At 50.5% G+C, this 21331-nt stretch overlaps 4 protein-coding genes across 15 annotated transcripts in view; 2 read left to right on the forward strand and 2 right to left on the reverse strand.

Moving 5' to 3' along the window:
* The window catches only part of CEP63 (centrosomal protein 63), a 39674-nt gene extending 26520 nt beyond the window's left edge, over positions 1-13154 (reverse strand). For 3 of the 7 annotated variants that reach the window (XM_032697606.1, XM_032697602.1, XM_032697605.1), the window contains exon 1: positions 111-2134. The gene's annotated coding sequence lies outside the window, so the exon portion shown is untranslated. Of the gene's footprint in view, positions 1-110; positions 2135-2789; positions 5582-13131 lie in introns of those variants that run through there. The other 4 variants (XM_032697604.1, XM_032697603.1, XM_032697600.1 and 1 more) reach the window with 4 other exon arrangements.
* LIPH (lipase H) lies at positions 583-13265 on the forward strand. Its single transcript, XM_032697612.1, has 10 exons — positions 583-874; positions 4976-5343; positions 6032-6140; positions 6222-6323; positions 7189-7278; positions 8360-8527; positions 9344-9439; positions 10349-10460; positions 11407-11580; positions 12870-13265. The coding sequence occupies exons 1-10, from the start codon at positions 823-825 to the stop codon at positions 12940-12942; spliced, it is 1344 nt and encodes a 447-aa protein (XP_032553503.1). The 5' UTR covers positions 583-822; the 3' UTR covers positions 12943-13265.
* A 159-nt stretch (positions 13266-13424) lies between these two features.
* Positions 13425-16899, forward strand: TMEM41A (transmembrane protein 41A). 2 transcript variants are annotated; one of them, XM_032697745.1, is made up of 5 exons: positions 13425-13566; positions 13652-13805; positions 14554-14715; positions 15211-15349; positions 15897-16899. In XM_032697745.1, exons 1-5 carry the CDS (start codon positions 13469-13471, stop codon positions 16115-16117), a joined length of 774 nt encoding a protein of 257 aa, XP_032553636.1. In that variant the 5' UTR covers positions 13425-13468; the 3' UTR covers positions 16118-16899. The 2 variants fall into 2 exon arrangements, with proteins under 2 accessions (XP_032553636.1, XP_032553637.1); XM_032697746.1 differs by lacking the exon at positions 15211-15349 and having other exon boundaries at positions 13451-13566.
* A 385-nt stretch (positions 16900-17284) lies between these two features.
* Positions 17285-21331, reverse strand: part of MAP3K13 (mitogen-activated protein kinase kinase kinase 13) — a 71645-nt gene continuing 67598 nt past the window's right edge. For 4 of the 5 annotated variants that reach the window (XM_032697742.1, XM_032697740.1, XM_032697741.1 and 1 more), the window contains 2 exons: positions 20986-21083; positions 17285-20897 (listed from right to left, as the gene is read on the reverse strand). In XM_032697742.1, the coding sequence (XP_032553633.1) occupies positions 20861-20897; positions 20986-21083 (135 nt within the window). In that variant the 3' untranslated portion in view covers positions 17285-20860. Of the gene's footprint in view, positions 21084-21331 lie in introns of all 5 variants that reach the window. The other variant, XM_032697744.1, reaches the window with a different exon arrangement.

Here is a 21331-nt window from a genome sequence, read left to right on the forward strand (position 1 = left end):
ACTATATCTTCCAGCTTCAATGTCAGACTTCCTTTCCTGCCCCTGGCAGTTGTCTTTGCTTAGCTATCTTCTTCCTCCCATCCATCAAGGAAAGAAAAAGCCCTTCTTACTTGAATTAGAGCTGAATTCATGATGTTCCAGGAGGTCTTCGAGAAAATGTGGTGGGAATGCCAGTTGTATGAGCAGCATATGCTTGGAAGCAGATGCTTGGGAGCCCAATGGAGAGCCAGACTGCCCCAAGTACCTTCCCTCTGTCACACATAGTGCTGTGCACCTGCCTCCTGCCTGAGAGGACAGGGCTTTGTGGGTTAGAAGGGACTCTAGAGAGCAGGAGGAACATGGGAGATTAGGGATCATCATGAACTTTCCAAAGGCAGGGCCCTGGGAAACCAAGCACTGGCCCTGCCCAGATGCTTATCAGACTTGCAGTGACACCTACGATCCTCTTGACATTCTTTGCAAAAGACAAACAGGCAATAATTTCCTTAGTTTCAACACAGTGTAGTCAAATTGCTGCTTACAGCGTGATACCAACCCATTTGTGTCTTTGATTAGTCATCTCCCAGGGCAAACTATGTCTAAATTAAGGAAACCTGTTAGAATAGAAAGTGCCCCACCTTTTTAAGAAGAAGCTTCAGTTGTATAACTAAAGACTGGTCTTCATTTCTTGGCTGGTAACTTCCTGCTTTCACCACACCTACTGGGACAGGCAGAAAAAAAAAAGAAGGGAGCAAATTGCTGTCAGAGCCAGCAGACACATGCCAAAGAAATTGTGGGATCCTTAAAGTATCTTACCCATAGAAGCTCCATGTGGAAGTCCATATGCTGAGGCTGTGTGTTGTGTTCATCTACCTTTTGCACGGGGTGAAAACAGGTAAGAAATCAACCATTTGTTTTGAAAGTTTTTTGTCAAATATAACACACTGTGCTTTACAGAAACATGACTGTGTCTGCCCTCTGCATTACAGTTACTGTGTAGGGTTTCTCACTAACATTATTTATTTCGGCAAAGCAAATTATACTGGTTACATGGATGGAGTCAGTTCTAAGAGTTCCAAACGTAAAACCAGAAGTATTTTTTTTATTATCTTTTCCTCCCTTCGCAAACATTTCTCTTACATAAGTACTATCCATCTGCACTGAAAATGCCATTGGAAATCTTCAGAGAATAATGATTTCTTTTCAGGGGTGTCGTGTACGACAGAGGCGAAGGATGAATTACCATTTATGAACAGTAAGCTCCATTTGATATCCTCACAGCCCTACGAGAATCAACCTGTGTAACAATAAACAAACGTACTGCCTTGTGTTAGCATACACATGGGAGCAAGTCAAGTTACAGCTCTCTGCTTTGTAGGGAAAACAAACAGGTTTAAAAAAAACCAGTATTCTTATAAATACTGACTTGTATTTCATCGGGTCCTCTGGAGTAATCTCGGGGTCACGTTTTGCTTAGTTTGTTTAATACGCTGTCGGAAATGTACTCGCAAGAAGTGGGGAAAAAAGAATTATGTGAAAAGGCAGGAGGAACCAGGGAGCTACTGAGGACCAGTTTAAGAGGTGGAGGGCACAGTCTCTGTGGAGAAGTGATGGAAATCTTCACCAACGTGAAGATTCACGTCATGGTTGTGAAGTCTGCTGAAAGGGGAGAGTTATTGTCGATGGTTAAGAGCAGTCTGTTGAAACACACCGTACAGAGCCCAGGCAAGGTGGCAGAGTGCCAGAGAACCTGCAGACAGACAGAGAAGCACCTCTGTGTCCCAAGGGCCACTGCTGGGACAAGTGACCACTGATGTGAAAAAACTGTTGGAACTTCCCCCTGCAAGAGGACAGACTGGTGGGGGTAAAAAAAACTTGGCTGCTATTCTATTCATGCAGCCAGCTCAGGACCACAGCCCCAACACCACCGTGGCAAACCCTGCCTGTCCATAGGATCAGCATCCAGGACAGACGGAAGAAAAAGCCTCCAAACACCATCTCCAAGAAAGGAATGAGAGAGACCAGGGGAATGCAGGCCTTGATAGCACTGCCTGGGACTGTTCTTGTGACCACAATACTCCCACCTGGGAGTATGTAACTTCAGAACATACATATTCAAACTGAGAGTATGTTTAGATAACATATTTAGAAGAACTTCTTCCCTGTGAGGGTGGGGAGGCCCTGGCACAGGTTGGCCAGAGAAGCTGTGGCTGCCCCATCCCTGGAGGTGTCCAAGGCCAGGTTGGACAGGGTTTGGAGCAACCTGGGACAGTGGAAGGTGTCCCTGCCCATGGCAGGGGGTGGCACTGGATGGGCTTTAAGGTCCCTTCCAATTCAAACCATTCTATGATTCTATCATGATATATACTTATATATGTAAGTTCAGAACCAGGTTATTTTGAAGGTGCCTCTCCTGCTGCAATAGCACTTTGGAGGCTGATCTCAAGCTCAAGACCAAAGATGTCCAGCTCCCAGGCAGGGAAATCTTTTCACAATTTTTTTTCAGATTTCACAATTTTTATGCCCCCTACTACAGGTGCTGGAACCTCAGAGCACCTTGCCCAGCAGACAAGTGTTTTGCCCCTATTTTACATATCAGAAAACTGAGCAGGAGAATGTGAATTGCCAGAGTCTGTCTAGCAAGCTAATGGCCAAGGCAGGGCTGGGGGTGAGCTAATGGCATGCTGGGTTAATTGCCACATTCATTCACCTTTCCTGGAGGGAAAGTTAAGTTAGTTAAGTACAGTGCCAGGGTGTAACTTTCCACCTCACTTATTTGTTTGCAGACTTAATCTCAATAAGCCACTTACCCCAGTCATCTGGGAGTTTCAAAGACACTTCCAGCCATTTGGGTGGGAGTCACTGTGCTCATGGGAAGGAAGAGCAAAGTCAGGATAACTGGCCATCCTGATGTGTCAGGATGAGGCTGAGATGGGCACCATCCTGCCAGAAGAGAAGCCGGCAGGTTTTCTCCCCCCTGTAATAATATTACATATTATAATCCTGATCTGATTTTAATAATCAAACCCGAATCAATTCGTGTCAGGTATCAGCAAATGCTGACCAGCTCTTTGAAAGCTCCTCTGTACCAGGAGCTTTAGGCTATTCTGATGACAAACACACTGCTCCTCTGGGCAAGTCTCAGCACAGTGCAGGAGATACAGACACAAATTAAGCAATCAGTGCAATCTTGCACCATATAGAAGTAATTCTTGCCTGGCATTTCTGCCTCTATTACTACAGCTTCAGTGGCGGTAAAGATGATTAACAACACCATATAATACTGCTATACAATAAGTAAAACAATGCCTAGTTATTAGTAAAACCAAGATAGTTGTATTTTTTTATGCTGCAGTAGCACCTAGAGGACAGTCGCTGAGTCTCACTGTGTGAGCTGGCGTAGATCAGCAGAAATGTGAGCTTTCCTCTGCCATTCCTCTGAGATCTCCACAACAGCAGTGCCACAGGAGAACTCCTGCTGCTCCTTCACTGGAGCTTCTTGGCACTGTAAGAATGGCTGGCCAGGAGACAGCCACCAGGTGACCTTTCCTCTTGGGAGCAGGGCCCAGAGCCACCCTGCCCCTGGGAGCCCTGGGGGAAGCATTAAGGAGCCAGAGCACCCCCCATTCAAAGGCTCCTGGTTTCAACCCACCTTCAGTGGGCCTGGCTGAGGGCTCATTTCCCACCACTCCTGTCCCACTGTTCATGTGGTACCACAGGCTTTATACAGTAAGGACTCCATGGATTTCAGATGTTAAAATTTATGGTAGCAATTTAAAATATTCAGTTGGATTTAACTGCAACATCCTTTTAGCCTATTAACTTTTATTTCTGGAGCTCCTGGGGTTTCTACAGAGTAATTAGCAGAACTATGGCAACTGAGCAGATTGTTTTATGTGCTGGGCACATAGTATTTATATCACTCTCATGCTCCTGCTTTCCAAAGGAGGAGAAAAGGGAAAGTGGCTCGTAGAAACTGTGAGAGTTTCATCATATAGAAGTTAAAATGCACAGAGCATTGGAGATTTATTAGAGCACAATTAGGTTACAGCTGCAGGTTTTCTAAACTCTTCTACCCACTGCACAGCCTTTTAAGCAACAAAGATCAGGAAGATTCCTCTAGGAATTGCAGCCTGAAAAATTGCCACAGCCCAGGGTATATGTGTGAGAGAGACACTCTCCCCCACAAGGTTCTTCAATAAGATTAAAAGGATCTGGGGGAAAGGACTGTGAGCCAGGAAGAGGCTACTAAACCTGGGAGGGCCTTCATAAGCAGCATCTGTCTGGAGACAGTTGTTCCATTCCCTGCCAGTGCCCTGTTGGAGGTTGTACTGGGATCTAAAGGCTCTGCTGGAAAAGCAGGGCACAAAGACAGGCTTTCCAAAGGCACAGACCATCCCATTGAGCAGCACTTACACCCAATTCAGTTACTCTTCAGCTGTGTACACAGCACCATCCGTGACATCCCACGCAGCCCAAGGGTGCCCACTTTGCAGTCAGGAATAGCAGGCTGCATCTGCACACACAAATGAAGCACTGAGCTGCCCCTCACATGGTAAATCCTCTGCAGCTGGGCAGCTCCAGGCTGGAGGTACAAACCGGCCCCGAGGACACCCATTTACCCTTGAGCCTGTCCAGAGCACCTGGGTGTGCTCCCAAACCAGCACAGCAACCATCCCGCTTGTCAGTCACTTCCTCACACTACCGGGATTTTTGGAGAGAGGCCATGCCATCTCCCAGCTGCCTGTGGAAGCAGGACTGTGTCGTTTCAGGGAATGCTGCTCCAAGAAGGTGCACTTGCTGTCGTTGTTCCAACATGGCAAGAAAACCTAAGTTCCAAGGTAACCGCAGTCATGAACATGAGGAGAGGAGACAGGAGAGAAGCAGCCCTGGCTCAGACATGTCACAACACACGTCCCTGCCCCTGTGCAGGGCTGGCAGGTGGAAGCAAATGCACTGGGGCTACACTCCATTTGCCACCCTGTGCTCTTTTCAGATCCCGGGGAGACATGTCCTGCATTCACAGCCCTCGGCTTCGGGAGCGCTTTGATAGGGACAGAGCTGAAAGTGAAGCTGCTGCTCTACACCCGGCAGAACCCAACCTGTGCCGAGGAGCTCCACTCAAAAGCCTCCAAGTACCTCAACGTGACCAAGAAAACCACCTTCATCGTCCACGGGTACCGATTCACAGGCTCTGCCCCCGTCTGGATCCCCGACCTGGTGCATCTCCTGCTTTCTGCAGAGGACATGAACATCATCCTCGTGGACTGGAATCAGGGGGCAACAACCCTCATCTACAATTATGCTTCCAGAAAGTGCAAAAGAGTTGCTGAGATTCTGAAGAAACTTATTGATGAGATGCTGGTAAGTTGGACGTTCACACTACGACATAGTCATTAAGGCACAGTATGTAAAGGGCACAAAGGAAGTGTTTAAAACCAGCAGGATGTCTGGGAATAGAAACTCCTAAAAAGGAATACATTAATTTTTGCAGCTATCCTGCAGTGCCAAGTTGTACCCTTGGACTTGGTACGATGGTATTTTGTTGCAATATTCAGTTTACACTCTAAGGCTCTCCATTTCTGGGTACAAAACTCTACAGACATGTTTTCCCACGCACAGAAACTTTACTTCCACTTTCTGTACGTCCAAAAATCAATTTAAGGGGATCGGCTACAGTTCACAGTTCCCCTAAGCTGTTGCACAAGCAATGAAGACACCGTATCATTAGGATCATGGTGTCTCCTAATTCCTTGCAGGAACCACATGTGGGCCAACTGGAATTTTACTCCTGGGGCCCATGAATAGTTTCTGTCTCCAGTGTCCCAGGAAAATACAGCCACTGCCTGAACTGGGTTCATCAGGTATGGGCCTCAAACAGGGATGCTGGCTGCACTGTGGGACTATCAAAGGGGGAATATTTACACAGAGTGGAACACACCAAGAGAAAATGTGAGGAAAACAGCGAGATGCCTTTACATTCCTCCTCCTGATAATTTTTGTGCCTTTCCTGTGCCTCAAATCTGTGACCATGAGTACTTTTAAATCTCAGATCAATGGAGCATCCCTTGACTCCATGCACATGATAGGAGTGAGCCTGGGAGCACACATCTCCGGCTTTGTGGGACAGATGTTTGGCGGCGCACTTGGAAGAATCACGGGTGAGCCTTCCCCCGTCAGTCCTTTGGCCTCAAGGCCAGCACAGCACGAGGCAGTGCCACCCACGGGGCTTTGTGTTGCAGGCCTGGACCCAGCGGGGCCCTTGTACCGGGGAACCCCCCCCAGTGAGAGGCTGGACCCCACCGACGCACAGTTTGTCGACGTCATTCATTCCGACACCGACGGTACGTGACATTCCAGCTCTGCAGCTCCACGAGGAAACCCAGGGACTGATGGAGCATGGGAAAGCAGTGGTGTGGTGGGCAGCAGTGCCAGGACCTTTGCTCCTTTGGCCCAGGACAGCAGACTCCTTCGCTGGTGCTGGGAAGGACTCTGGAGTGCTGTGTTGCCCACACTGTCCTCAGCACGCCCTCGGGAGCTGCTGCTTTCTTTGCACTTCAAAACTTGCTGCTGGATTACAGCAGTTACAGCCTGGTGGCCTGTGAATTACAAGGACCTGGGCCCCGTGCTGGAGCTCCTGCAGCACACAGTCCTGCCAGAGCAGTTCCACACTAACATCCCACCCCAGGCTCAGGCTGCATCCCAGCACACGGCATCTCCAAAGCTGGTCCCACAGCTCAGTGCCTTGCACAGCAGATCAGTTATCCCCAACCCATGGCATGATGTTTCCAGTCTCCATCCCACCTCCTCTGAGCTAAACCTTCGTCTAGGGTGAATCTGGACTCTCCCTCAGCCCTACCCTTCCCCAGATCCACCAGCCAGGCCAGCCATGTGATGCCAGCCCTCCGCTCTGCTCCCATGGGCAGCCTACCCCTAGCACCTGGCTTTCCCACCTCATTGCTTCTCCCAGCCCTTCCAAGAAGTCAAACTTAGCAGCACCACAGCAACACCCAGGTTTCACATCCCTTTTCCTCTCCTGCACACAGCGACACAAAAACCTAAATTTTGCACTGTTGCACACACAGGCTTATTTTAGGTATTTGATGCCATCCCTAAAATGATCCAGCTGGGTCACAACCGCCTGGCCTGCTCCCTAAACAGATGGATGGCATTAATATTCCTGCCCTAATATTTATTCCCTTTTATCAGGACTAGGTTACAGAGAAGCACTAGGCCACATCGACTTCTACCCCAACGGCGGGACCGACCAGCCGGGCTGTCCACTGACAATATTTTCTGGTAATTAATCCTGCCTTGAACTGCACAAACCCTGACAACATGTTTCCATTTTCTCCTCGGAAAAGGAGGAGGAAGCCAGAGAAACATCATCACTGCTTAGAAAAGACATGAAACCCATATTCTGGGAAAGCCACAGCAGCAACCTCTTCCCAGCACTGATGTGACAGAGGTTTAGTTCATGTGTGTGAGAGTCAGGGTGACCTTTCTGTGCCCCTGTCACAGTGCAAGTGGGATTAATTCTCTGTGCAAAAAGCCATCAGGTAGATTTGTGCCTTTGTTTTGTGACTGCATTCAGAAAACCCGTGGGATTTTTTGTTTTCAATTACTATGAACACACAAAAGCAGTGGCAAGAACCTGTCCAGAAAATGGGTTCAAGATGAATGTGGAGCAGGCAGTTAGACCAAATCTTGCACCTTCCTTGGCAGGGACTAACAGTGCAGTCTGGAAGGTAAAGGCCTGGTCTCGAATCAAAGAAAGCTTTTTTTCCTTTCAGCCTGGCATCTGAACTGGTTTGATGAAAGCTGGGTGAAAAAGATACCTCACAGAAGAAAGGCAGCTTTGTGAACTCAACCCTTATCATACCCGAGAGAATCTACACAGGAAAACAGCCTGAACCAAAAACCCCTAGGATATGAGGCTTCACTCGCTTCACTCCTCATGCAACAATGCATTTTATTAGTTTGGGCTTTCTAAAGAGTTTTTTTACACCAAAATGGAAGGTCATGTGCAAAACTAAAAGCAATATCCAGCTGTCAGGCCTGAGCTCAGAGAGGAGAGTAAAACACCTGAAATGGAACTGGATTCATATCTGGATCCTCTGGAACTGCAGTAGCCATACAAACAAATATGTTTTTAAAAGCAAAAACACAAGAAGAAAAGCAAGCCAGACACAGGCAGAGCTGAGTGCAGTCAAAGCTGGTGCCCACTTATTGTTTTGCCACAGCCCAGTGCTCCCCAGTGCAATCCCATGGGTCCAGACTGGTCAGGGACCGTCCACAGCTGTGTCCTGTGGGCATTAATCCTGTTTCCCTGAGGAGTGAGGGTTGCTAACAAAATATTTCTTCCCTGTGTATGATTAAGGATTGCAGTATTTTAAATGTGACCACCAGAGGTCTGTTTTCCTGTTCCTGTCCTCCCTGACACGGAGCTGCAACATCACAGCATATCCCTGCGACTCGTACAGGAATTACAGGAACGGCAAATGTACCAGCTGTGAAACCTTCTGGCCAATGCCATGCCCCATCCTAGGTAAGGATCCAGGGAATGTCAGACCATCCTGTATGCAGAGCTTCCTGTCATCACTGTAACTCGTTGTGTGATGTTTCGCTGAAGCACCAACACAACACAGTGCTTTGCAAAATCATCGCAGTTATTTCCACTGAGGTTTTTGAGGCCTCCCCTTGGCTTCAAAGAGGTCTGAGAAACCTCCCTGTTCTTTGTACCATCACATCACATTGTGATCTAGAACAAAATTCACAGGTAAAGGATCCAGAACTAGGAAAGCCAAAACAAGACTTGGGATCTTTACACTACAGTCACGGAAACAATGAATTAAAGTTCTTTAGTTGCAGGGTTTGAGAGAGAGGGGCACGTTCTTGCTAAAACAGTATTTTCTAGTAAATTCCCAGCACCACAAACCTCTCTGTTCTCTAAAAGCAATGGCAGAGGGGTGAACAAAGGGGATTCTGGACCCACAGAGGCATCTCAGCCTGGGTGTGACAGCCCAGCATCAGGCTGCCAGCTCTGGAAGGTTGATGCTAAAACACCTGACACTTCCAGAAAGGAAGTGGCAAAGCCAAGGGGATGATTTGCATTCTGCACTGAATGAAATCCTCCTTGACCATGGATAGCAGGTGTGGAAGAAGATCAGCCCCGAAGTACGTGCTGAACAGTAGCCAGGCATATTTAGTCCTAAATCTGCAGAGTACAGGAGCTTGTGTCACGCTGAGACCTGGCAGCTGGCAAACAATACACTATTTCTTAAACACTTGCTTATTTTCAGCCATTTAGTTGCTCATCTACCTGTGCAGTAACTGTGTTTCATTTTCAAACTGTCACCTGCAGGTTATTATGCCCATGAGTGGAAAAGCTATTTAACACAACAGAGCCATCCAGTGACAAGGATGTTTTTCGATACAGCGGACAAAGAGCCATTTTGCAGTAAGTGACTGAGATTTCCGAGATGATTTGTCTTTTTGCATTGCCTCCTTCAGCAGCAGCTGAGCAGAGATGGTTTGGTCATAGCCAGCATTTTAGAAACAATGCCAGTGGCTGCTGGTCAGAACTGTGTCCAGCTGCAGTTTGCCATTACATTCCTTATCTGCAATCCTGCCCGGGGCTGTGAAAGCCAACTTGCTTACAGTGCTAGGAAACGGGTTGAGAACTCGCAAATTAAATATAAAAGTTCCCAAACCGAGTTTCAAAGCAACACACCATTCTTTTGTGCAAGGAAGAGGTGTGTGGGAATGGTGGGAGACGAAGAGAGGCTGTGCAGGTGAAAAAGCTACCCCTGGAGAAAAGCAAGAGGTACAGAGAAAGGGGGAGAATTAATGGAAAAAAGGGTGTCACCGAGGTTTCTCCTCCTCCCTGTGATCACCAAAATAGCAAGGCATGGGCAGGGATTATGGCCTGAGCTCCAGAGCTGGTCAGCAAGGGAATTCAGACTTATAGATAAAAAAAATTGTGCTCCATGACAGGGATTACAAATGATAGATGCTGAGAACAGAAATGGAGGGTTCAGAATGGGACAGGAGAAAGAAAAGGAAAGGCAATTTGGAAGTGAAGGGGAAGGCAGGGTGTTAAAGGAGGTGTGCTTAGAGTCATACAGAGAGGCCATCCTGCACGGATAACCCTTTCTGTAGTGCTTTCCTGACACCTCTTAGTGTTTCTGTTAAAAAATCTCTGCTAGGAGGGATGGAGAGCAGGGAGGAGAAAGGGATTTTGGAGAGAAATTTGAAGGAGTTATGTCTATCCTCCACCTGCAGCTCCACTCCCAGACAGGCACACAGGGGCTCGACAGCAGAGTGAGCCTGCCAGATCTAACCACACTTGTTCTCTCCCTCCCCTCAGTTTATCACTACTTTGTGGATATTATCACGTGGAACAAAGACACCAGGAGAGGTACGTTCAGCATCGTCCTAGCTGATGAGACCGGGAAGAAGGCAGAATCCAAAGTTAATCCGTAAGTCTTAGTGATCTGATAATGTGTAAATGCCAAAGAATCACTTGGCACAACTGCAGCTGGGAGGAGGCAAGACACCCTCCTCCATATCCCTGCTGATACCTGCCAGTGCACATGCCTATGGGATTTCCCAGCCCGATGGAATTCCCACAGCCTGCCCCAGCACACACCACCTGACAGCCCAGCGCTGTGATTTGGGCCCTTCTCATTCCTTTTAAGGACTGAAGTGGACAATCCCAGCCAGAGGCACAGCTGCCCCTAGGTTTCCACTAAGGCAGAAGGAAAAGCATCTCCCCCTCTTTCAATCCCCTCCCAGGAGTGCTCTGCTCCAGCTCCCAGTGCCCAAGACAGCTGGGATGAACTTGGGCCTGAATATCTCACATCCAAATCAACTCGTTCTGTTCAGAGAGGCAAATTAATGACTGGTGTTTATGCAACATGCAAATTCTTGATTGATCTAAACACGCTTCAGCCAAACAATCCTGCTCAACTAGTTTTCCCAAGTATCTCTAACTGCATATTCCCTCAGCCATATCTGGGATCTGCTTGCAGTGGAGCAATCTGCACCGCTCCTGCACCAAGAGCAGTGCAGATTTCATGCCTGTCTCAAAGTGACTCAGTGTTCAGGTCTGCACAGCCAGCCAGGTACAAACATCACTTGGATCCAGTCCACTCGGGATCAAAGCAGAATCACGGAGAGGATTCTGGTTTGGGACAAACAACATCAGACCTCTGTGTCCCCACTCCCACCCCAAAGAGCTGAGTGCCAAAGTGGCTGAGCAGGTTCACACCTGGGGGCCTGAATCCACACCCACCTTCTGTAAATCAGAAACTAATCACTAACTGTGCCCTCCTCCCCCAGCTCTGCTACTAATGTTACACTGAATACATTAAACCTGGTGCTATTCCCTTGGGGATTCTGACACTCTGTCTGCTTTACCTTCAGAGAAGCTGCCACCTTCCAGCAGTACAACCAAATTACTTTGCTCACGGGATTCGACCAGGATCTTGAAAACGTAGAGAAAATTTCCTTGACATTTTCCACAGGATCTGTCATTGGCCCAAAATTCAAACTCAGGATTCTCCAAATGAGGTTCCAGTCACTCACAAACCCAGAAAGGTGAGCAGAGCTCTACAAACAAACCATTTCTATTGTTGTAGACTGGACAGAAGCAAATGAATCTCCCAGATTGCTGGCCTGGCTGAGTTTGTGCAGAAGAATTAGATTTGATTTCACATTTAATAATTCTCATACACATATCATGGGAATAGAATCCCACAGCTGAATACCTACTTGAACACAGAGGCTGTCTTATCGTACTGAAAACATGCCACTGGTGACGTGACTCTGATGTGGTCTGACATCTTGACCTTTGGTCAGGAAAATGACCTTTGAGAAGCTGCCCAGGCCTGAACTCTGGGCTGAAGGGAAATGCAGCTCTCAGGGAAGCAGAGATGCCCAGCCCCAAATGCACATTTTATAGCCCAGTCAATTTCTAGGGGCAGTCAAGCAGGGAGATTATTTTACTCCTGGAATTCCAGCGACTGGGAGCTGCTGGCCACTCTGCCCAAAGCCCTGACTGCTGCCCACAACACCACAAGGTCCCTCCCAGAGCACTGCTGGTGATATTTCTCCAGCTGCTTCAGTCACCTCTTTAGCCTCTGCTCTGCAGTCCTACCCCTAAGCTTCCCTGATTCCTAGGGCACCTTTGGAGGATGGAATCTCTACCTGAGCCCAGCAAGCACAGAATCTCTTAGGCTGACTTTGTGTGCAAAAACACCATGTGGACATCAAGCCAGACCATGCTTTAAGTTTGGGTTAAAACAAGGGCTGCATATCACAGAGCGAGGAGGGTGAAGCAAAAATATTCAGGACTTTTAACACATTAAGTAATCAGTCACTGCCAGGGGAGGGATGCCCTTCCCTCCCTCCTCCCCTCTTCCAGGGCTAATGCTCATGTTTTCCCAGTGAAAGCTTAAGTATTTCCTCTGGTTTTCGGCTGGACTAGCTCCAGGCCAGATCAATGCCTGGCCCCAGCTCAGAGCAGCAGCAGAATTCCTCATGCTGGGAGCAGCAAAGCAGCAGGACCAGGCAGGTGAGCTGGAAGGACCACCTTTTTTGGTGGACACAGAGGTGTGGACTGGTTTAATGGGAACCATGGATCCGCAGGCAATGCCTGTTTGCTGGGGCTTTTTGCATTCTGTTTTTCTCACAAGCAAAAGATCATGTAGGACAGAAGAGAAAAACCCTGGCCTTGGTAAGGCTTAAAGACAACCTCACTCACTTTAGGTGGACTCGGAGCTAGTTCTCCTGAGAACACGAGTTATTTTACATATGCCCCCAGCACACGGCGAGGATGACAGGGAAAAAAAAGCCTTTTTTCACTTTTGGCCCGTGTTTTCACACAGACCCCAGCTGTGCCGATACGACCTCGTGCTGATGGAGAACACCCAGAGAACCTTCAAGCCCATCCCGTGCTGAAGCCGAGAGCCGAGGACGCCGTGTCTGGGCGGGGCAGGGACGTTTCACAGCCGTGTGGGGACTCACCTGGCGGTCCCGGGACATTTCACAGCCGTGTGGGGACTCACCTGGCGGTCCCGGGACATTTCACAGCCGTGTGGGGACTCACCTGGCGGTCCCGGGACATTTCACAGCCGTGTGGGGACTCACCTGGCGGTCCCGGGGCGCCTCCCGTGCGGACCGGGCAGCGGGGCCCGCTCTCCACGCAGGGCGTACAAAGGGGCTGTGGGAGCGACAATAAAACAACGGCAGCGCGTGGGTTTAAAGCGCGTGCTTAAAACGCAGGTTTAAAGCGTGTGTTTAAGGAGTGTATCCGCGCTGAAGCACCTTTGAACCCCGAGGGGTGCAGGGTCCCTCCGAGCCCTCACGTGTCCCCTCAGGGGCGGCCCCGCCCGCCATCCCCGCCCCGCGCCTGCGCGCCCGTCTCGGGGCTCTGAGGGCCGGCAGGGCCGGGCCAGAGCGGCGGCAGCGGCGGCTCCGACCCGGGATGTGGCGGCGCCCGGCCGGGCTCCTTCTCGTCTTCGCGGCCGCCACGGCCGCGCTGTGGCTGCTGTCGGTGCGGCTGAGCGCGGGGCAGACGCGCAGGTGGGTGCGGGGGGCCGGGGCTGCCCCTGTGTCTCTCTGTCCCTCCCCACCCTCCCCGGCACTGCCCGTGTCTCTCCCCGCTCAGGGCGCTGCGGTTCCCGGCGGACCTGGAGGAGCTGCGGGATCTGGCCGAGGCGCTGCGGGACTACGAGCGGCAGCACCGGGGTGCGGCGCTGGCGCTGTTCTGCGGCGCTTACCTGTACAAGCAGAGCTTCGCCATCCCCGGCTCCAGCCTCCTGGTACGGGCACGGGGGGCAAAGGGCGAGGCCGGCGAGCCACGACTCGGTCAGGAGGGGCCAGAGGGACCGGACCGGCCCTGCAGCCGGGGAGGAATAACCCTCTGTACCAGCACAGGTTGGGGGCTGCCCTGGCGGAGAGCAGCTCTGCGGGGAAGGACCTGGGAGTGTTGGTGGGTGACACGTTGGCTGTGAGCCGGTAGCGTGCCCTGGGGGCCAGGAGGGACAATGGGATCCCGGGGGTCGTCGGAAAGAGTATAGCTAGCAGGTCAGGGAGGTCATCCTGACCCTCTGCTCAGCCCTAGTGAGGCACATCTGGACTGCCGTGTCCTGTCTGGGCTCCTCAGGTCAAGAGAGACATGGAGCTACTAGAGAGGGTCCAGTGGAGGCCACAAAGATGATGAGGGGTCTGAAGCATCTCTCGTTTGAGTGGAAACTGTGTGAGCTGGGCCTGTTTAGTCTGGAGAAGACTGAGAGGGGATCTCATTAATCCATATAAATATCTCCAAGGTGGGTGCCAAGAGGACAGTGCCAGGCTCTTTTCAGTGGAACAGCTGCCCAAGGAGAGGACAGAGTCTCCCCCTCTGGAGACATTGCAAACCCACCTGGACACGTTCCTGTGTCACCTGCTCCAGGTGACCCTGCCTTGGCAGAGGGGGTTGGACTGGATGATCTCCAGGGGTCCCTTCCCACCCTGACTATTCTGTGACACACTGTGTCCCCTGGGCCCCACTCCCTGTTGTCCCCACAGAATGTCCTGGCAGGAGCTCTCTTCGGGCCATGGATGGGGCTGGTGCTGTGCTCGGTGCTCACGTCAGTGGGAGCCACCCTGTGCTACCTGCTCTCTGCTGCCTTCGGCAAGCAGCTCATCGTCCACTACTTCCCTGAGAAAGTGGCTCTGCTGCAAGGGAAGGTAAGAACTGGTGCTTCTGCAGACACCCAGGATGTCCCTGGGGCAGGCTGCTTTTGGGATGGCTTAGTAAAAAATGAATGTGTGCAGGGGACACATCAGGTCTGCTGAGGGCACAGTCTAGGAGCAGGCTGCTCTCTTGGGGCAAGCCTGTTTGCAGAGGGGCTGTGGGGAAAATCCCAGATCCCAGGGAAAATCAGAAGTAAGACAAAGGATTGATTGGGAGGTCCCTGTTCTCCAGAACCGCCTCCATCCATCCTTTGCTGAGTTGTACAGCTGGAGGTGGTTCTGTTGTTGCCTTCCTGATCTCTAATTCAGGTGAGATCCCACTTCCATCACTTCCTTGGAATGAGCTGGCTCACCCTTATGCTCCCACACACACATAACGTTGCTGCTTTTCATCAGTTCTGGACTGATGCTGTGGCAGAAGCATCATGGCCTTTCCAGTGTTACTGCTGTCTGAGGAGCAGAAATAACGTGGAACGTTTCTCTTGGCAGGTAGAGGAGAACAGGAGCTGCTTATTTTTCTTCTTGTTGTTCCTGAGGCTGTTCCCCATGACACCAAACTGGTTCCTGAACCTCTCGGCTCCCATTTTAAACATCCCCGTGTCCCAGTTCTTCTTGTCCGTCCTCATCGGTAAGGCCTGGGGACACAGTCCGAGGGGACAGTGTGACACTGCTGCTCGTCAGCACTGAGCCCAGGGAAGGCAGAGCAGCAGGACTCTGCCCCATTTAACTGTTTGCCTCTGTGCTGCCCTGAGGTCTCAGAGCATTTTGCAAATATGCGTGTCCCCACATGCTGCAAATCTTGATTTACACCTCGTTCTTTCTGTTATAAGCACAGACCCTTGTGCCTGTGTAAGGGCCATAAACTAAACCACAGCGAGTTCCACTTCAACATGAGGAAGAACTTCTTTCTATGGAGGGTGGCAGAGCACTGGAGTAGGGTGTTCAGGCAGGGTGTGGAGTCTCCCTCCCTGGAGACATTCCAAACCCACCCAGATGCATTCCTGTGTCACCCGCTTGAGGTGACCCTGCCTTGGCAGGGGGGGTTGGACTGGATGATCTCCAGAAGTCCCTTCCAGCCCCAACCATTCTGTGATTTTGTGTGTAGCCTTGGGCATATTTGAGCTAATTTTCCCTGGGGGGATGCTAACAGCTTTTTTCTGCTCTGATTCTTTCAGGCCTTACACCATATAATTTCATCTGTGTGCAGACAGGGGCCATTCTGTCCCAGATCACCTCTCTGGATGCCATTTTCTCCTGGGACACGCTGCTCAAACTGCTGGCAATGGCCATGGTAGCCCTGGTACCAGGGACCCTCATCAAGAGATACAGCAAGAAGCACTTGAAGCTGGATGGAGACAAGCAAACTCAGACACTCAATGGCAGAAAGAGTTTGTGATGGTTCAGGTGCCCCAGTTTTGGGGTAAAAGCTGCAGGTCTCTGCAGAGGGTTATAATCTGCATGCTCTGTGCCACCAAGGACAGTGGCAGTTTTTAACTGTCCTCCTCATCTCAGAGGAGGTGTAAGATTCTTATTTTTGATGAATGTTTACCTGTGCATGTACATGCACGGAGAGAGCGATACAGGGACTTTGTGAACAGTTGGTTAATGTGCCTGTTTCGTTTAAACCATCCCCTCTGTGCCTGAGGGGGTGCCCAGCCCACTGCCATGGGGACAAAAGGAGTGTTGGCATCCTGTGAGGAAGGCAAACCAGAACCCCTTAATCCTGCCCAGCACAGGGGACCAAGAACTGCCCTGGAGGCAGGAGGCAGGCCCTGCTCCCTTCAACCCCAGACTGATTTAGCATTTTTGGCCTAAAATGACAAATGGTGCTGTTGGGTGCAGTAGCACAAGCCCCAAGCTGAGAAAATAATGGTGTTTCAAGGTGCAGCCGTTGAAGACTCTTCTTTGATTCCAGTGTTAAACCAGCACACCCTGCAGCAAAATGCTCAGGATTTGGGCTGCCTGTGTGTACCGGTCGTGTCAGAACACACAAGATTGCTTCCCCAGTCTGTCAGTGGCTGCTACTCCCCATAAAGACTAAAGGGGAAAAGAAAAGGAATGGATGTGCCTGGCTGACAGGGATTTGTCCCTGAGAAGCACTTTGAAACCTACATATTTGCTCCTGTATAACTAGAAGGTTTCCAAATAAACAAGTGGGTTCTTGTCCCAGTTGCTGGAGAACACAGAATCCAGGATGGTGTGGGTTGGAGGGGATCATAAAGATCATCTCATTCCACACCCTGCCATGGGCAGGGACACCTCCCACTAGCCCAGGTTGCTCCAAGCCCCGTCCAACCTGGCCTTGGACACTTCCAGGGATGGGGCAGCCACAGCTTCTCTGCCCAACCTGTGCCAGGGCCTCTTCCCCCAGGGATTATACTCTGGTCTTGGGGTTTTGGTATTTGCACCTCCTTGTTCTCCCTGAGTTTGCCCTCCTCTTGGAGGATAAAGTAACCTTCCTGCCGTGGAAGGGGGCAGATAGGAGACCCCAGAGCAAGGCTTCATGACGTTATCCCCAAGTCCATAAGAACCCGTTCCCAGATCACCAGACCAGCCTGCAGCATTGAAGTACACTGGCTTTTTATTCCATGCATTGTTTGCTTTGATAGTCATTCTTGTTTCCATCACTGTACACTGGTCAATACAAAAAAAATCAAGTTTGTCTCAGGAATCCACAGAGCAGGGAAGAGGGGATGAACACTACTGGACAGGGCCAAGATGAAATGGGTACTTAACACGACAGTGGGGAGGGCAACATTCAGCTCTGGGAGAAAATCTAGGCTAGTGTTCAGGAGCTGTCAGCAGCCATGAGAACTGGGTCAGGGAACTTGGGGTGCTGGAAAGGGAACCCACGGGTTACTCCTGCCCTGCGAGCGCGGTGTTACTACGAGGAGGAAGCAGGTCCACTACACCTCCCAGACCCTGCTGGGAGGGAAAGTGTGAGGAACCGCAGCACAGGCGCCCGTACAGCGACGTGGAGGTCACAGGTCACGTCTGTGCCATTCCAGGGAGGTTCTACTAAGGAAATCCAGGGAGGTTCCACTAAGGAAATCCACCTTAATGCCCTGCAGAATGGACAGTGACCACCCCGGGAATGTGGGCGGTGCTGAGCCAGCCCTGCCCGCACACAGCTGAGCACACGAGATGTGTGTGCAGGGCAAGGATGGGGTGGCACCTCCACGGAGTGGGGCAAGGGGGGGCTGCCCTAGTGGCATTTCCAGAGGGATGCTGCGTTGGAGGCAGCAGGTAGGAGGAGTGACACTGGACCATAAAAGTGCAATGACCTGGGTGTGTGAGGAAACTAGAGCTAAATGTGGCGGCCTGGAGGGTTCAGCTCTGCTTGCCCAGGCTGCAGAACAGGCCAACACATCCCCAGGCGAGGACAGGGAGGGATCAGCACACACCCGGGTCAGCTGGCCCAGAAGGGTCCCAAAATCCCACACCCCAAAGCTTCTCTGCGAGCCCAGAGGAGCTGCATCCCATGGTGGAACCTAAGCAGAGACCACAGGTACCCAAACCCCTCTGGGATCTGTTTGACTGGGACTGAATCATCACAGGCTGGAGGCCCTGCAGAGACTGACAGGCCTGAGCAGGAGGCAGCTCCGCTTTGGGGCTGTTGTGTGGGGCTGCCCAAGGACACCGGGCTCAGGGAGCCTGCCAGCTCTGAGCAGAGTCTCCCCAGGGGCACAGGCCTTCCATCCTCTGCTGGGGGACACCCGATGGCAGTTCTCAACCTCTGTTTACACCATAGTAGGTTACGTGCACACAGTTCTCCCACTGCTAAATTCCCACACCTCGGCCTCCAGCCTCCTGAGTAACCATCTGCACCACCTCTGCCACACCAAATCCCTCTCACACCAATCACCTCACAGCAAAGCCATCTCTGGCCCTGCCACCTCCTCCTGCTGCTGGCCAGGAGACAGAGAACATCTGGGAGGAGAAATGAGGGATGGGAAGGGAGAGGAAACAAGAAAGGAGCCAGGAAAGAGCTTCACTCCCCAGGGCATTGTGCCTCCACCCAGAGCCAGCCTTGCTGCGGAGGGCAGGGTGAGCAGGTCGCTCCCTCTCCAGCAGCCTGTTTGGTCCTGCCAGGGTGATCCACCGTGTGGATCCACTGCTGGCCACCCTGATCTCGCACCCGCTGCCTGGAGCAATGTCCTTTGGGAGGCTCTTGCCAGGGGATCCCGTCACAGTTACTCATTTTGTGGTCAGTTCAAAAGCCACTCGCTCCCTGATCACCATCCCCACCAGTTCAGGGGCTGACAACTACCAGCAACGTGAGCAAACTGCCCACGAGGAACCTCACACGGGGCTGACTGCAGCCATCCATCCCTCTCTGTGCCCTCTCCTGCAGTAACAGCATCCCTGGAAATCACGAGAGGCAGCAACTCCTGACAGCCACTGAGCCCAGCTCTGCTCCCGCCCCCTCGGTGACCAGGGAGAAGGTAACATCACACAAACAGATTACAATTGTGCTAGCGGTGAAGCCAACCTTCTGATCTACAGAAACGATAATAAATAATAAAATAACATCATAACTTAAGATCTGTCTGTAGTCCAGCTACAAAAATTTAAAAATATGGGATAATTTAACTCATACAATACTGCTCTCTGTATAGGTAAGACATTTTCCTTCACTTTGCCATGAGGCTATAAATTACCACAGTTAAATTCAAACCAATATTTTAACATAAAATGTAAACAAACAAAGCAACAGAAGTACCTGTCCATGGTCCATTCCTGCCCTTCACCTCAGGCTGGCCATGCCAGCACACTGGGAAGGGCAGAGGGAGAGCTCTTGCAGGGGGACATCAACTAAGGAAGGGGGGGAACGTGCTCTATCGTTTTGTTCTCTTTCAACATTGTTTTAGAAGAGTAGTGTTTGAAGGGAAGGCACTATGAGTTCTATCAGAAAACAAATTTTTCTCATCTGCCAATGCCTCGGCCTGTCACATACCAGTACTATCCTCACTTTCACCTGCAGAGTTTCAGCTTGGAGGAGAAACAGAGGCCTCGGGGCACACCCGAGACACAGCCACTGTCAAATTCCCTGTGCAACCTGTTTTGCACAAAGCCTGACGTGAAGGGCAGGCAGCTGCTAATGCTTCCAAGAATGTACAGTGAATAAGGAGACAGAGCAGGGCTGATGCTCTGAGCCAGGCCAGTGATTCCCAGTCTTCCCCCTCAACACACAGCTCTCTGCTGGTTATCAATGCTGCTGTAGGTGAGAGGCTGCTTCTCCCAGTCCAGTCCAGGCGTCTCCAGTGTCCTCCCCAGAAGGGCTCAGGCTCTGAGAAATGTGCTTTCCACGCTTTGCAAGTCCTTGCTTTGCCAACACTGATTGGATTGAATTCTTTGACTGACTGAAACAGACAGGAGGTAAGAGGAGGAAGTAAACTGGGAAATGGCACACTGCATCTGAAAGAGGTTTTTCCCTGCTCAACTGGAGGTCGACACTGCCACAGTGAAGCAAGGACGGTGTTAAGAAGTGCTCTGATACCAATTCTCGAGAGGATGAGGTTAGAGTACATTTGCAGGATCTCACAACAAAATGCTGATTAAAAAAAGAAACTAAAAATCCTTAAAATAAAACCCACTATTACATTCCTGGGGATGTATTGACTCAGAAGACCCTGGATGTTAGCACCTCAGTACCAGTTTGCTCCAGGAACATGTCCTCCTTCTGATTAAAAATGACCCAGCTGGTTATACTGAAAATGCTTTGTTCACAGGTCACCCTACAGTCAGGTCGTTTTCTGCTTTTCCTCTTTTGATAAGACTGAGTGGTATAGTTTTTTTGATCTGTTCTCCAATCTTCAGGGCCACGAGGCCTGGTCCCCTGTGCAAGCAGCAAGAGAATCCCCTGCATCTGTACACAAAGCTGTCCAGGCAGGACTCCCAGGATGTTTCTCTGTAGTGTGCTTGCTTTCTGAACTTTTTTTTTTTTTGCAACGAGTCTGTATGTCTATAAATACAATCCACTCTTTACAGTAAAAAGTGTTAAAATGTCAAAAAAATAAATATCCATGTTACAGTAACTAGATTATTCAATAAAATACATCCCTGCCATTCTTGATTGAAATGCTCAAAGAGAATTAATTTCATTTGGACATTTTCCAGAGATTCAGGTTATTGCAAATCACTCCTGGGGTGGGAAGGAGAAGCATCTTCTCTTCCTGTAAAGTGTGATGAAGGGGAATGAAGTGGAATCTCAGGGAAATCAAAATGCCAGTATCAGGAAGCTTTGGGGGAGATCTGTATTACCAAGTAGCAGAGCTGCAGGGCTTATTGGTCCTGACCGTGGCATCAGAACACTCCCCTTCAGAAGAGTCACAGTCTGATTCTCCAAACTGTGGTGGGTTCTGCAAAGCAAAAGGAAAGGGGGAGACTTGAGCAACAGTCCTGTACTGCACATCACCCACACCACCCCAGTGTGCAAGAGCAGCCAGGCAAAGGAGGAGACTGGCACACAAGAGATGGCACAGCACACAGCTGCCCTACCAAAGGTCACTTGTCTGTCCTCAACGAGGGGACAGCAGAGAAACACCTGGGCAGAGCACTACCAAACACAGAGTTAGGAGGAGATGGTGCAGCAGGCTCTGCCCTACCC

This window comes from Chiroxiphia lanceolata, chromosome 10 (genome assembly GCF_009829145.1).
Source record: "Chiroxiphia lanceolata isolate bChiLan1 chromosome 10, bChiLan1.pri, whole genome shotgun sequence".
In the NCBI taxonomy this organism is placed as follows: domain Eukaryota; kingdom Metazoa; phylum Chordata; class Aves; order Passeriformes; family Pipridae; genus Chiroxiphia; species Chiroxiphia lanceolata.

What these genes read in the sequence shown, in the direction of transcription:
- LIPH (XM_032697612.1), top strand. Translation starts at nt 823, where the DNA reads ATGCTGAGGCTGTGTGTTGTGTTCATCTACCTTTTGCACGGGGTGAAA. An exon ending in CGCACTTGGAAGAATCACGG is followed by an intron (nt 6,141 to 6,221) that starts GTGAGCCTTCCC and finishes TTTGTGTTGCAG; the next exon opens with GCCTGGACCCAGCGGGGCCC. An exon ending in GCAGAATCCAAAGTTAATCC is followed by an intron (nt 10,461 to 11,406) that starts GTAAGTCTTAGT and finishes CTTTACCTTCAG; the next exon opens with AGAAGCTGCCACCTTCCAGC.
- TMEM41A (XM_032697745.1), top strand. Translation starts at nt 13,469, where the DNA reads ATGTGGCGGCGCCCGGCCGGGCTCCTTCTCGTCTTCGCGGCCGCCACG. An exon ending in AGCGCGGGGCAGACGCGCAG is followed by an intron (nt 13,567 to 13,651) that starts GTGGGTGCGGGG and finishes CTCCCCGCTCAG; the next exon opens with GGCGCTGCGGTTCCCGGCGG. An exon ending in CTTCTTGTCCGTCCTCATCG is followed by an intron (nt 15,350 to 15,896) that starts GTAAGGCCTGGG and finishes TGATTCTTTCAG; the next exon opens with GCCTTACACCATATAATTTC.